Raw genomic sequence first — 16,895 nt, 5'->3', positions numbered from 1 at the left:
AATCTTCTGAACATAACTATATTGCAAATTTGTGTTTCATTTCATATATAGTCTTTTTATTTTTATTTATTTATTTTTCTGCACCATCAGTTTTTGATATATTATGTAGTTGATCAGTAATAATCCTGTAAAACAACGAATAAAGTTTGTGTTATGTTCAAACTGATATATTTTTAAGGAGTTCTTAAAATGAGCTAGTTCTCTATTCCATTTAAAACATTAAATTTTTAGATTGCAACATTATTTTTGTTGATATTTATGAATAAAAAATTAATTTATATAAACCTCTTTATTTCGTTTTTTAATTTGAATATGGAAGCAAAGGAAGTGTTGGACTCGCGTATGGGGAGTAGGGGTGTTTCACCTTGTTGTGGGATTAGAGGAAGTAGATTACCCAGAACAAGAAAAATGGAGGGTCCGAATTCCACGTTTCAGATTTCAAATTCCATCAGCTGCAAATCGGATCATGTCATTTGTGAAACAAAATTTCATGACCAAAGAATTCGCATAGTCCGAGTTATGTACTCTGGGTTTTTTTCAATTGTGTACTGAATTTTTTTCAACTTTTTGAACACAAATCGAAATTGTGTACTCCCACAATTTTAAAAAACACAAAAAATTACCATGTTAAAGTATATTACTCATTTTGCTTCCATATTAAAATTTTTTAGTCTCTTTATTTTGATTGGTATATCTTTAATTTCACGGAAAATTAGTAAAACCTAACCCTAAATTAAAACACTCAGATCACACCACACACACTCTCCACTCTCCAGAGGACTGCACTCACCCACGCTCACGCCCGTAACCTCAAAACTCTCCACTCTTCGCCGGTGACGGACAACTTCACAGTCGCAACGCCGTTCAGCATCATAGTTCGCAGCCACACACTTCCCCTGCTCCTCGGTTTTGTCGTCGCCCTCGTGCTCCGTTCGTCTCCATCGTCCCTCCATTTCCAACTTCGTGTCTCACTGTCGTGTCTGGTGTTCGGATTTTTCGTCCTCCCTTAGTCTCGAGTCTCAGGTAATTCTTCTAATTATTTGTTGATTTTGATTTCTTTTTGTTCTGACCTTGACTTTTTTTATTTTGGTTTTGTCTTGTTGATTCTAAATTTCTAATTTTTGTGTTCCGATTATGATTTATGGCTGTTATTCTAATTTTGGTGTTCTGATTTATGATTTTTAATTTGTTATTGATTGTTGTTTGGAACATTTTTATTTTAATATTTGACATCTCAGGTTTATAGGCAAATCTTTATCTCCTACTTTTAATGCATTACAAGTGAAAATTATTAACTTAAATAATATCTATAATAATGCAAATTTAAGATGATGTATCTAATCTTTTTTTTTTTAATTTGTCTTTTCAAATCCTAAATTCTAAATCTTACCATATTTGACTTAGTAAATAAGATTTTAAATCTAAAATAATTTAATAAGATAAGATAATAAGATAAGATAAATGCTTATGATTATGCTGTATAAAATCATTATATATTACCATAAGTCCATAACATTAGAGTAAAAATAAAAGATCCTAAAGCTGCAATTTTTCTTCACCTCAATTTAGTTTATTAGTTAATAGTAAGTTTTCATGGCTAAGAGATCAACTTCCTATTCAATAGAATTCACATGTTCTGAAAAACCATCTTTATGGCTTATAACTGAAGAAAAATCATTCCATAATAGCTTCCGTATTAATTTTTCTTGTACCAATCAAATGATCCAACAAAAAAAAATTGTCACGAAACCAACCTCTAAGCCACATATTGATGATGAATTCTCTTCTTTTACTGTCACTACTGTCAACCAAACTTTTTTTGTTCCTTGGTATAAAGTTCCTAGTCATTTGCAACCCACCACTGATGATGATAAAGAAAAATTCAAATACTTGCAAGAAACCTTCTCTTCAATGTTCTTATCATCAGAGCTATTAGATAAAATTATGCCTTCCATATGTGAATTTGCGAGGGAGATCATGAAAATGTCTAAATCTGACCGTTATGCAGGAATTTGGCCATTTGAAGTGAACCTTCGCGTCACCACATCCATTGTTGATGTCACCACATCCATTGTTGATGAAGATGACGATTGTGAATCTGTTGGAGAGAATGAGATGCCAAAAGATGATGATTGTTCGGATGAGAGCCAAGATGCATGCATATGCATGGGAGAGATAAACTGATACTATTATTAATTTTTTGAATTAATTTTTCGTTCGTTTTAGTTTATAACTATTTTGAAGTAGTGCTCCAAAGATTTTTTTTTCACTCTTTTCAAAACATTGAGTTTTTAGATTGTAACATTATTTTTGTTGATATTTATGAATAAAAAAATAATTTGTCTGAATTTACAATAGTGAATATGATAAATAGAATAATCACAATTAATAAAAAGAAAGAAAGAAAGAAAGAAAGAAAGGAATATGAAAATCAAAACAAGCCAGCAACCCGGAAAGATGAATGCTGGAGCACGGAGAGGATCGCGGCTATGGAAACCGAATTTGATGGCTGAAATGCGCGAATTTCAATAAAACAAAGTCGGAAGCATTGGATGGCAGCAGAACCGCAAAGAAACAGAAGCAAATAAAACTCTTTGCTATGATAGATGTTTTGATAATTAAATCCAATGGTTGCTAAATCTTTTTAGAAGGCGATTTAGACCTAAAAAAGCCTTTGAAGAAAACAAGAAACTATACAGTCCATAGGAAACAGGGGTCTTGTATTTAAGTCTGCATAGTGCAGTAGTGGCTCCTATATGATGTGACTTCTTTTGTGATTGAAACATGAGATGATACACCTTTAGCATCACAGCTTCCCCATGGATGGTGTGCACATGACGGCACCGTTCCAATCAAGGGAAAGCATTTCACTGTTTATGCTTCTATTATCTGCAGTTAGCCTTACTCTTTCTATAAATGTTTCATAATATTCACATGTGAATTTACATGTTTGGCCAATCACAATTCTTTTAGGATGCTTCACCTAGTTATATTTATTATGTGTTGTAGACTTTTGCCTTATAGGGGTAAAAATGTAAATAAATTGAATGTTCTTAATGAATATTTTTATATAAATGAAAACAGCTAGTATCAATTTACATATGTTGGTGGTAAATCGAATCACTCTCACTCGATTTAGTAGAATTTCATGCGAATCGAATGGGTGTTATGCATATAGTTTGTCAATTCTAATTAATCAAATGTGCTCAATTCGATCTACTTAGTAATGCGAACTACACTATAAATCGAACATGATTGCTTCGATTTACTACCATTCTACCAAAAGATATAAATGGATGTAGGCTAATTCGATTTACTAGGGTGTAAATATAAGTTAGAATGTGAATTCCATAGCATAAATCAAATCCATACAATTATTTTGATACACCAACAATTATATCTATATGGAGCCAATGCTAAATCGAATTCAATTAATTCGATAATACTAGTCTATGAAAAAAAAATTTGCATTTTATAAAATTTAAAATTTTTTATTATGTAATTGATTAGTAACAAGTACATTACAAATTTTTATAGTACTCATCATAACAATGTTTAATTTAAAAATTATTATTAAAATTTTAGTTGTACTTATTACAAAATAAATAATTACAATAATTTTTTTATAAAATTTCTTTAAAAGATGTCACGAGTACAAAAAAAATTTTCTTGAACCAATTTACATAGATTGGACTCACAAATTTTTATAGTACTCATAAAATTTTCTAAGAAATGTTCACATTTTACAAAATTATTTACAACAACAATAATAATAATAATAAGGAGGTTTAAAGATATTTTATTATATTAGGTTAAAAAATTAAATTATTTAAATAAATAATTCAGTGTTTAGAAGTCCAGCATTAGAATAATTTTTTGAAAAGTATTTATCATATCATAAATTTATAATTATATAAATATGTGAAGGATTTATTTTTTAAATTACGTTTCTAAATTGACTGGCTTTTAATATTATTAGATTGTCTTATTTTTAAATCGGTCAATTCATTTTATATTTATATATTGTTATAATTTTTAAAAGTTTTATTATAATTATTCATATTTTGTAACGAGTACAACTAAAATTTTAATAACAATTTTTAAATTAAACATTGTTATCATGTAACTATATAAAAATTTATAATGTATTCGTTACTAACCTATTACATAATAAAATTTTTTAGATTTTATAAAATTCAATTTTTTTCATAGACTCGTATTATCGAACTAATTGAATTTGATTTAGCATTAACTCCATATAGATATAATTGTTGGTGTATCAAAATAATTGCATGGATTCGATTTATGCTATAGAATTTACGTTCAACTGGTATTTATATACGCTTTGCACCCTAATAAATCGAATTAGCCTACATCTATTTATATTTTTTGGTAAAATAGTAGTAAATCGAAATAGCCAAATTCAATTTATAGTGTAATTCGTATTACTAAGTAAATCGAATTGAGTTACTAAGATAGACAAAATACATGCATAAATCGAATGAAATCTATTCCATTTGTATGAAATCTTTTGATTTATATAAAAATCTTTATAAGGGACATTTACGTAACATTTTTTTATTTGGGGGATCTAGGTAATATCAAGCTTCAATTGGTTTATTTACATTTCTTTCTATTTGTATTGCTAAAATTACATATTTGAATTTTTTTCCTTCTTCCATGCCTTCACACCCTCCTTTCATATAAATATTATTGATCATTGTTAGCATTTATGAAAATGTGTGTGTGGATTATGGGGTTGATGTTGAGGAGAGAAGCAGACACAATAGACATAATTTAGTTTATTAATATTTTAATAGAATCTAGCATAATATTGTGCATCGGTTCTTTATTAAGTTGAATATTTCTAGTAATATTTTATGAATTTGCAGCGTCATCCATTCTATGCTCTAATGCTGTTTTATATGCGAAATGATTTGCAGGACCTGGAATTAGTTTGTACTTACATATTTTTATGACAGCCCTATGGACTTGTTCCCTATCAACTTGTTCTTAGTTTCAAGCTCATTTATTAATGTACCCGATTCATTTATTAATATTTTTGTCTATTTTTTCCAGAGCCATACATTTTTCATTGTGGAATGGGCATTTTATTTTTCTCCTAAACCTAGTTGAACGTCCTTCCCCCACTTATTCTATAAACTTCGATAGTTTGATATGTGAAAAACTAAGCCAACAATGTTTCAATTATTCTTTCTTTCTGATAATATTTGAAAACTAAGGAAAATTTTGGAATTTTTTAATAAATAAAAAAATATTTTTAAAAACAAAATATAACAACTTTATTATTTAAAACTAAAAAAGTTAGAATTTCAAAACTATATTTAATTTAAAATAGCTTATCAATGTTCTAGAATTGTTGTTGTGAAATAATATTGGTATTTGGATAAATCTTTCTAAAAATAAAAATTAAATATAAAAAGCAAAAGCATGATCTGAAGTAGTTTCTAACCTGCTTTTGTCCTATTGAAAGAAAAAATTAATTATTTTCTTTGCAAAAAATTTATATTTTAAGATTAAAATTTTCTTAGTATGCAACCAAGATATTTAACATTTAAAAGCGTGTGAAAGTAATTCTAAAATTGATATTAGGGACTTAAGGTGCATCAGTATTCAATAATAATGCAAAGATAAGTTAATTATAGGACATTTTACTTCAATCATTTGCTTCTTCACAAAAATTAGATCTTCTTAGCACAACTATATTGCAAGTTTGTGTTTCATATAGTCTTTTTTTTATTTATTTATTTTTCTGCACCATTAGTTTTTGATATATTATACGGTTGATCACTAGTAATCCAAGAATACACCAAATAAACTGTGTTCTAGTCAATCTGAAACATTTTACGGAGCTCCTAAAATGGGTTAACTCTCTGTTCCATTTAATATTTGACATCTCAGGAGCAAATCTTTATCTCCAACTTTTAATAAATTACAAAGTGAAAATTATTAACCGAAACCATACGTATAATAATGCAAATTTAAGATTATGTATCTAATTTTTATTTTTAAATTTGTTCCTCCAAATTCTAGATTCTAAATATTACCATATTTGACTTAATAAATAAGATTTTCAATTTAATACAATCTAATAAGATAAAGATAAGATAAATGCTTATGATTTTGCGGTATAAATCAAGGGCGCGCTACACATCCATGTAACCATGTAATGTAATCAAGTTGGCCCAAGTCCAAATAGAGTCACGCGCATTAATGACGAGTGAAAATACGCGCCCGAAAACCTTTCATTACTTCGCGCTCATTATGAAAAAATGTTACTTCTTCCTCAACACGAAACCGCTCATTCTCTTCGAATCTCTCTCAAAATCACTCAAACTTCAGTGACGTTCTTTGCGAAAACCACTACTGAAGAAGAATTGCGAGAAGATTTGGCAAGGAACAACCAGAAACGAATGAAAACAGCAACAGAGATTCGCCTTCCTCCTCCTCCTCATTCTCCCCCTTCTTTTTCGTGTTCCTTCTTCTTCACGTGTTTTTTCCATATCTTCATTCTTTTAGTGTTATTGCTGCTATATTTTTTTTGTCTTTTCCTCTTTCTCTCCCTAGTGAAGAAGCAGTAGAAGGTGAGGAGGAAGAGTTTTGAATTGTGCAAAATAGAAATGAACTGAAATGTCCAACTCCACTGAACCAAACATCATTCATGTGCTGAATAAAATGTCATAAATATTTAATCATCAAGAAAAATATTTCTACATGCACAAGGACTCAATTGAACACACAAACAATCAAGTAAATCAAAATGAGCAACTCCACTTAATCAAGCAACATTCATGTGCTGAATAAAACGTCATAAACATTCAATCATCAAGAATAACATTTTTCCATGCAAAAGAAGTTAACTAAACACATAACAATCAGGTGATCCGAAATGGTCAACACCACTGAACCAAACACCAATCATGTGCTGAATAAACGTGATAAGCATTCAATCAGTAAGAAAAATATTTCTGCATGCACAAGGACTCAACTGAACACATTAACAATTAAGTGAATCAAAATGAGTAACTCCACTTAACCGAGCAAAATGTTGGTGTTGTTGGTGATGATTATAACGAAAGAAGAAGAAAAACCTACGTGTGCGAATTTAAAAGAAGAAGGAGTAGGAGGAAGAGGAGGAGAAATACTATTCTTGTTTATTGAAAGTTGATCACAATTTATTCACCATATGAATATTGTTCGGTTCGGTAGTCTTTGTGATTTTGATTCACCAGATGAATATTGTTCGGTTCGATGGCCTCCTTTTACTTTGTTTAGTGTTTAAGATTATTGTGATAGTATGCAACAATCATTTTCTAGCTGTCTCAACATAATAACTTCATTCAACTGATTTGAAGTTGAATCATTTATTGTTTCCATTATTATTACGTTGAATTCAATGCAGATCAATAATGAAGAATGCAAGCAGAGAAGAAAAATGCAAACAGAAGAGAACGACGAATTTTATTAGGTTGAAGAAGAAGAACGTGAGAAGAGAACAAGGTTTACGTTGAGAAAGGTTTATCATGCAGGAGAAGGTTTACGTTATATACGTTATATGAGGCGCGTGTATAACAAACGCGTAAGGGGATTGGGGAGGTGCGCTTGATTGAAGTTACTTGGATAGCTTGAATAAAAAAATTACATGGATGTAGAGCTTTTCCCATAAAATCATTATATATATAACCATAACATTAGAGTAAAAATAAAAGATCCTAAAGCTGCAATTTTTCTTCACGTCAACTTAGTTTATTCATTACTAGTAAGCTTTCATGGTTAGAAGATCAACCTCCTATTCAATAGAACTCACATGTTCTAAAAAACCATCTTTATGGCCTATAACAGAAGAAAATTCATTTTATAATCACTTCCATATAAACTTTTGTTGTACCAATTAAATGATCCAACATAGAAAATTCACCAAGAAATCAATCTCTAAACCACATTGATGATGAATTCTCTTCTTTTACTTCCATTACTGTCAACCAAACCTTTTTGGTTCCTTGGTATAAAATTCCTAGTCATTTGCAACCTGTCACTGATGATGATAAAGAAAAATTCAAATACTTGCAAGAAATCTTCTCTTCAATGTTCTTGTCAAGTGAGCTATTAGATGAAATTATGCCTTTTATATGCCAATTTGCCAAGGAGATCATGAAAATGTCTAAATCTGTTTAACCTGACCTAGGACCCAAAAATATTTACTAATAGTAATACGTAATCAAAATAATTTTTTTTAAATTTCATATAAATCATAGAGCATTAGAACTTCATGCACCACAATATTTTTTCTACCGAAGAAGTCTCTCCATATATATATATATATATATATATATATGGTTTTGCTAGGTACACAATGAATTTTGTAAATAATGTAAACAATGAATTTTAAAATTGACTTAATAAAATTAAAAAAAAAATGTTTCATCCCCAAATTACCTCATAAATCTTAACATTAGGATAACCATAGGCATACTTAGTAAATTGAACATCTAACTATTATTAACTGTACATGAGTAAATTGAATCAAAAGAAATAACAATCTAATTAAAAATAATGAACATAATCATTTGCATACCTATTGAATTAAACATCCGACATATTTATTATTCACATTGTTTACTATTTTCATTGTTTACCTATACTTTTCCATATATAAAACAAAACTTTGCTTTTGTTAAATACGTATCTGAATAGCAAAAAATTTGAAGGTCCACAAAGTTTTTTCACCAACATGGATGAAATCTTTTAATTTTACACATTGACCCAAATGGTTTATTGTATTTGTATAAAGCATTACTTTTTTACGTATTCATTTTAGTATAAACATCCTTCGTTACACAGCGTCTTTTTTGCCTTTAAGGTGTTGGATTGTTAGCTGATATAGGTGCCAGCTCAGCTTAGATATTTATAATAAAGAAGTTAGTTAAAGACTAGTTTAGTTACTAGAGTTAGAATTCTAATAGGACTAACCGTGGTTGACTTAGTGGTTTAGCAAAATATTACTAATTGTATATAAACTACACTGTAGCTTCATTACAAGTTTTTGTGACTCTTCATTATCTTCAGCAAGAAATCTTTTATTTCGTGAACTTCTTCTCTCTGCCACTCTTCTCTCACAACATTGATCCTCCTTGCAACCTCCTCTCTGCTTCACACTTTATCATGGTGCGGTGAGTGTGGAGGTTGCGAAAGTGACGAGAATCCGAGTTAGCAAAGAGAGAAGAAAGAGATTGTTGTTGAAGCTTCCCGATTCGGCCCAACTATGGCGAATGAGGAAAGTTTGGAGAATCCAAGTTCGAACATGGAAGACGTGTTCTCTTTGAGTGAAATTCAGAATCTTGCAAGACTTCTGAATCAATTTTCCAATTTTCAAAGTTTCCAGAACAGATCTGATCATTCATCCTCAAGCAATGCGAACGTGATGTTGGATCCAAGCAGCCCTTATTATCTACATCCAGGTGAGAATCCTGGAATCTCAATTGTGAATGTGACTCTTAATGCTTCGAATTATCATTCTTGGACTAGAGCAATGAGACTTGCACTCAAGTCAAAGAATAAATTATCGTTTATTGACGAATCTCTCCCCAAACCTGAAGAATCAGACATGAACTTTCTTACTTGGGAAAAATGTAATACATATGTGATAGCTTGGCTAAACTTGTCATTAAGTAGTGAAATCTCTCAAAGTGTGATTTGGAATGAGAATGCATGTGATATGTGGAATGACTTAGAGCATAGGTATCACCAAGGAGATATTTTTAGGGTTGCCGAATTAGAAGAAGAAATGTATGCTGCTAGGTAAGGGGACCTTTCTGTGACTGCCTATTTTACAAAATTAAGAACTATTTGGGAGGAATTAGAAACATTTCAACCGATTCCGAAGTGTCTATGTGGTCCAGAATGCATTTGTGGTCTGTGAATAGTAAGAAAATACAGGAAAGTGAGGTAATTGGTGAGATTGTTGAGAGTTCTTAATGAAGAATATAGCAATGTCAGATCTCAATTGATGCTTATGAAGCCTTTACCTGACATCAACACAACATTTTCACTCTTAAACCAACAAGAGAGGCAGTTGCACTCGCCTGAGATCAATGATGCAAGAGCCCTAATGAGTTCCTCGGATTAAATTGAGAGTGAACGAGGACAACAACAATACTCAAATGCAAATAGCTTTAGAGGAGGTAGATGTCGTTTTGGAAGAGGTAGATCTGGTAGAAGAGGAAGAGGACCTCCTAAACTCTGCTCATATTGTCATAAAACTGGACACTTAGTGGACAGCTGCTACAAGAAGTATGGACCTCCTCCACACATGAGGCAGATGCAGAGGACAATAAACTGTGCAGCCACCTTATCTAGAAAGGACAGTGAAAAATCCAGTGAGGCACTGCAAACTTTAACTCAGAAAGGAGATAGTAAGACATCACATCTTCTTTTATCTCAAGAGCAAAAAGACACACTGCTTGCACTTCTCCAACAAGACAATACTCTACAGCCTAATCAAATCACCAACCCAAATCCCTCACTACAACCAGGTTTTCCAACATACACTTTAACAATGAGCTCTCAAATTTCACATATTTTGTTCACTAAAACTTTTTCACCACATACTTGGGTCATTGACAGTGGTGCAACCGATCATGTGTCATTCTCTTTAGCTAATTTTTACAGTTACCAACATATTAAACCTATTCTTGTTAAACTGCCAAATGGACATCAAACAATTACTAATATTGCTGGGACAGTAATATTTTCAAATAAGTTGTATCTCACAGGAGTGTTGTACATTCCATGCTTTACTTTCAATTTGTTATCAGTTTCTAAAGCTGCTAAACAATTGAAATGTCATTTTTCAATTTCTGACACTACTTGTGAGGTACAGGACAGGAGTACTTGGAAGATAATTGGGTATGCTAATGAGAATGGAGGCTTATACACATTGACTATTCCTGCATTAACACCACAGTCATCAAATAGCACTGCATTAACATCATCTCATCCTAAGCACACAAGCACAGTTGCTGGACACATCACTCACACTACTAGCGGCTCATCCACATTGCATATAGCTGATAGTGTAAAAGACATTACAACTTTATGGCATTTCAGACTTGGACATATTCCTATAGATAGAATGCATGTAATAAAGAGGAATTACCCTCTCATAGAATATACAAAAAATATGAAACCATGTGATTTTTGCCACTTTGCCAAGCAAAAGAATCTGCCTTTTGTAAATAGTAGAGGTAAGTATGGTTTTGGTCCCAAAAGTTTAGCGCCAGAATTGAAATCGTCCCTCTTGTAATTTTTTATTTAAAATCGTCCTTAATGTTGCATTTCATTTTAAAATCGTTCTTTCTAATAAAATTTTTTTAAATGACAAAAATACCCTTTTTTTTCCACCATTTCATTCTTCTTGTTCTTCTTCTTCCATTAACAAATTCTTCAATTCTAGATTCAAAACAATTTCAGAATAAAAATTCTTCTTCCATTAACAAAACTCAAAATTTCAAAATTTTAGATATAGTTAACAAAATTCTATTACAAGAATTAAAAATACCCAAATTTATCTTCAATTACAAAAATGAGAAACAGATTAGGAAACAAGAACAGATTAGGAAAATAAGAAACAAGAACAAAATAGGAAACAAGAACAGATTAGAAAAATCCAGAACAAGAACAAGAACAAATTAGGAAAATCCAGACCAACATCAAATTCAATAGCAACAACCAGATGCAGAAGAACAACAACCATGGATCTTGTATACAATTAACCATTAACAAAAATTCAATAACCTAAGCTAATTCAATAACAACAACAACAATTCAGCAGCAACTTTCAGCAATTCAATAACCTAAAATCAACTAACAGAAAATTAAAATCCAGCTAAACTAACCCAGAATCAAATCAAGGGGCTGGAGGGAGGGTAACAGGTAGTGGTGGCTCTGATTCCTTCTGCGACAGGGACTGAGGGAGGGAAAGCAGGGAGGCTCGCTGGCGGTGGTGAAACAGAGGAGACTCCACGTTGCTGCGTGGTGGTGAAGCAGGGGAGGCTCCACGTTGCTGCGCCATGGTGAAGCAGGAGAGGCTCACCGGTAGTGAGCTCTGGTTCGAGGAGATCTGAGACAGGGAAGAAGAGAAGGAGGGGAGAGGGTCTCGGTTGATCTGGACAAGAGAGAGGCAGCGGCTGTAGCGGTGGGACGGCGAGACTGCGGCTTCCCTTTCCCCTTCATCGTCATCATCATCAGAGTTCTGGAGGAGGCGGCGGCGACGACGAGGTCACGGCGTTCGAGGAGATCTGAGGCAGGGAAGAAGAGAAGGAGGGGAGAGGGTCGCGGTTGATCTGGACAAGAGAGAGGCAACGATTGCAGCGGCGAGACGGCGAGACTGTGGCGGCGGGACGGCGGTTTCCCTTCCCCCTTCATCGTCATCATCATCAGAGTTCTGGAGGAGGCGGCGACGATGGAGGCTCGCCGACGCCGTCCCCCTCCCCCCTTCCCTTCTCCTCCCCTCCCCTCCCCCTTCGTATACCCTTTTCTTCCACCCCCCAACACGTTTTCTTCCCCTTCCCCCCAACACGCGTTTTCTCTTTTTTTTTTAATTTTATAATTTTTATTATTAAAATAGGAATAGTGGTAGTTTAGGAATAAAACAAAAAAATTTATTAAAAAGGACGATTTTAATACGAAAAAAATATTAAGGACAATTTTATATCGAAAATTAGATGAGGGACGGTTTCGATTCTGGCACTAAACTTTTGGGACCAAAATCATACTTACCCCTAAATAGTACTACAAAATCTAATAAAATTTTTGATTTAGTGCACCTTGATGTTTGGGGCCCAATGACCACTCCTTTAACTGTTGGACATAAATATTTTCTAACTGTCGTTGATGATAAGAGCAAGTTCACTTGGCTCTATTTTATGAAACTCAAGTCTGAAGTCCAAACCTTGATAAAACAATTTGTGGCCTATGTGAAAACCCAATTTATCACAACAGTAAAGTGTTTTAGAACAGATAACGGGACTGAATTTAACTTGCACGAATTTTTCAATGATAATGGCATCATACATCAAAAATCATGTGTGGAAACACCCCAACAAAATGGGGTGGTTGAGAGAAAGCATCAGCACCTCTTGGGCATGGCTAGAGCTTTATTATTTCACTCTTCAATTCCAAAATGCTTCTGGACATATGCAGTTGGGCACGCTGCCCATCTCATAAATAGAATACCCAGCTCAAATCTAATGAACAAATCTCCTTATGAAATTTTATTTGAAAAATCTCCAAGTATAATGGAAATGAAGGTCTTCAGGTGTCTAGCCTATGCCACTACACTAACCACTTATAGAAAGAAATTTGACAAAAGAGGAAGAAAATGTGTTTTCTTAGGCTATAAGCATAACACATAAGGTTTTGTTTTGCATGACTTACATACACGGGAATTGTTTATATCTAGACATGTTCAATTCTATGAGAATGTATTTCCTTTTCATATTAATGCTACTCCTGATTATTGTCAAGCATTGAACTCATCTAATGACAATGACACAAATAAGAAAATTTTTAATATGCATCAATATGATGATTCTTTGAATTGTGAACTGTATCATGCATCCAAGTATCATGGTGATCCCTTACACATCACACCATCTCATGAGCATTTTGAGGAAGTCATCCCTCACCCTCCAAAATTGCATAATACCCCTGCATCATTTAATGATAACAATGCATCCCTTGATCATCAAAACACTGCATCATCATCTTCCATGACTCAACATCTAGCTCCTAGAAAATCATCTAGAATTAAGAACCCCCTGCATACTTACAGGATTACAAATGCTCTACCATTCTAGCTACATTAGCATATTCATCTGCCAATAAGTATCCTTTTTCAAAATATGTTTCTTACAATAGGCTATTCCCAAAATTTAAAAATTTCTCACTAGCCATAGCAGCCATCTCAGAACCCAAAACCTTTGATGAAGCTGTGAAACTGAATTGTTGGCAAAATGCAATCAATGACGAGCTTCGAGCTCTTGAGAATAATAGAACATGGACTATTAGTAGCTTACCTCCTAGGAAGAATATTATCGATTCAAAATGGGTCTTTAAGGTGAAGTTTAATGCCGATGGAACTGTAGAAAGACACAAAGCACGATTGGTTGCAAAGAGGTTTACCCAAACAGCCGGTTTTGACTATTTCCACACATTTAGTCCAGTGGTATGCATGACTACTCTGAGAGTTCTATTGTCCATTGCTGTCCCAAAGAGATAGTTTCTACAACAATTGGACATTAATACTGCTTTTCTCCATGAGGATCTACCTGAAGAGGTCTACATGAAGGTTCCTCAGGGTTTGCAAGCACCTCGTGGTTCGGTTTGTAAACTGAACAAGTCGCTATATGGTTTGAAGCAAGCGAGCCGACAGTGGAACACCAAGCTTGTTTCAGTCCTTGCAGAATCTGGGTACACACAATCAAAGTCTGACTATTCATTGTTCACCAAGTGAACAACTTCAGGTTTTACTACGATTCTAGCATATGTAGACGATCTCGTGTTGGCAGGGGATGATGCTAAAGAAATTGAGAGCATCAAATCTGTTCTGGATGCCAGATTCAGTATCAAAGATTTAGGAAAGCTCAAATATTTCCTAGGTATGGAGGTTGCTTATAACAAACATGGACTTGCCTTATATCAAAAGAAGTACACTACGGATCTCTTGGAGGAATTTGGGTTACTAGAGGCAAAACCAGCTTCGACGCCGATGGACTATTCCATTCACCTTTCTAAGACTTCAGGGGAATCCCTATCTGAACCTACTTTGTATAGAAAACTCATTGGTAAGTTGCAATACCATACCAACACAAGACTCGACATAGCCTTTGCGGTTGGAAAATTAAGTCAATATTTGGAGTCTCCCACCAATGAAAACTACAAAGCAACTCTACGAATTTTGAGATACTTAAAAAATACTCCTTCTACTGGTCTATTCTTCCCTATTGCTACAGATTTTAAACTCTTAGGTTTTGCAGACGCTGATTGGGCAACATGCCCCGATACCCGACGGTCAGTTTCTGGATACTGTTTCTTTTTGGGCACAACATTGATTTCATGGAAGAGTAGTAAGCAACTGACAGTATCAAGGTCCTCATCTGAAGCCGAATACCGAGCCTTAGCAAATGCAACATGTGAAGGCTTCTGGTTACTTCGACTACTGCAAGTGTTTGGAGTTAATCATGAAGAACCTCTCACCCTCTATAGTGATAGCCAATCTGCCTTGGCTATGGCAGCCAACCCTGTTCTGCACGAGCGTACGAAACACATAAAAGTGGACTGCCATATAGTTCGTGACAAAGCTCATGAGGGTATCATCAAACTGTCTTCCTGTGACCTCTAACAATCAAACAACTGATCTATTTACTAAAACACTAGCTCCGGGGCCTTTCAATTCATGCTGTTCCAAACTAGGATTGTTGGACATTCACACTCCTAACACTCCTAGTTTGAGGGGGATGTTAGCTGATATAGGTGCCAGCTCAGCTTAGATATAATAAAGAAGTTAGTTAGAGACTAGTTTAGTTACTAGAGTTAGAATTCTAATAGGACTAACCGTGGTTGACTTAGTGGTTTAGCAAAATATTACTAATTGTATATAAACTACTCTGTAGCTTCATTACAAGTTTTTGTGACTCTCCATTATCTTCAGCAAGAAATCTTTTACTTCGTGAACTTCTTCTCTCTGCCACTCTTCTCTCACAACATTAATCCTCCTTGCAACCTCCTCTCTACTTCATACTTTATCATGGATATAATTTTTTTTAACGCAAATATTAGTTCAGGTAGAATCAAACAGGTTCAACGAGAATTAAAAACCAAATGTAATTATTGCAAGCAATATTTAGTAAATTATTTATTTAATTAACTTTTAAGTACAATGACTATATATTTAGTTAGTTAGTTATTTAATTTTTAGAATGTAAAAAGTGCAATTTAATTTTAGATATTTAAATTGGTATATCTTTAATTTTACTGAAAATAATTTTTATTAAATTTTAATAATAAATTATTAAAGATATTTAATTAAATATTAATAATAAAACCTTTCACTTGACTTATTACGGACTATGAACATATTAATTAAAGATTATGTATGAAGTCAAAATTATGTTTCAAGAATCAGAAATTGAAAGTTTTTAATATATATAACAATTGTTTGGGGTCAATTCGAAAATCCAAATAATTTCAAAATAAAAGAGATAATTTTTTTTAAATGACTTAACCCAATAAACACCGTTAAGATTGCGTACATAAGAAACATTTGTCCGTTTCTTAAGAATTTAACTAATATTGATAAAAAATCTCACGTCATCATTGAATCACTCATCTTTAACAACATGTACTCAAAATGTGAAAAACTTTTTTTTGTCAAGATGTTAGTTCTATAATCACTAAAAAAATGTTAGTTCTATATTCATCTTCTATATTCCATTATTCCAATAATAAAGTAATTTATTAAAATTTTTAATTCATTTTTTTAATTATTTTTAAGTCAATTTTTTTATAACAAAAAAATCAAAGAAAAAAAATCCTAATCTAAAAAGAAAGACATATTTTTATTTTTAATATTAAATTAACAATAATATTTATAAATTTCTATGATATTTTTTTAAGACGTAAAATAATTTAATTTAAAAAATAAAAATCCAAACGCATGATTTTTGTAGTCGAATTTTTTAATTTATGTTTAAAATATTAAAAAAAATTGGAGTACCTCTTTTCATATCTAAATGTTTTAGTCAAAGAGGAGAGGCAAGAAGGGATACCTTCCATCACAAAAAAAAAAAAACCTAGCCTCTATTGAGGTTTTCTTC

The 16,895-nt window shown here is 32.7% G+C and overlaps 1 protein-coding gene and 1 long non-coding RNA gene across 2 annotated transcripts; both read left to right on the top strand.

The window, feature by feature from the left end:
- The first annotated feature begins 720 nt into the window (after positions 1-720).
- Positions 721-2,348, top strand: LOC112786764 (uncharacterized). Its single transcript, XR_003194315.3, has 2 exons — positions 721-1,023; positions 2,009-2,348. It is a non-coding gene; the product is annotated as an uncharacterized lncRNA (long non-coding RNA).
- Positions 2,349-9,283: 6,935 nt separating this feature from the next.
- LOC140182959 (uncharacterized) lies at positions 9,284-12,096 on the top strand. The gene is made up of 3 exons (XM_072230941.1): positions 9,284-9,819; positions 10,300-11,264; positions 11,984-12,096. The coding sequence occupies exons 1-3, from the start codon at positions 9,284-9,286 to the stop codon at positions 12,094-12,096; spliced, it is 1,614 nt and encodes a 537-aa protein (XP_072087042.1).
- Positions 12,097-16,895: the final 4,799 nt, after the last annotated feature.

This window comes from Arachis hypogaea, chromosome 20, assembly GCF_003086295.3.
Source record: "Arachis hypogaea cultivar Tifrunner chromosome 20, arahy.Tifrunner.gnm2.J5K5, whole genome shotgun sequence".
NCBI classification, from domain to species: Eukaryota; Viridiplantae; Streptophyta; class Magnoliopsida; order Fabales; family Fabaceae; genus Arachis; species Arachis hypogaea.
This window is presented reverse-complemented; position numbering and strand designations above follow the sequence as displayed.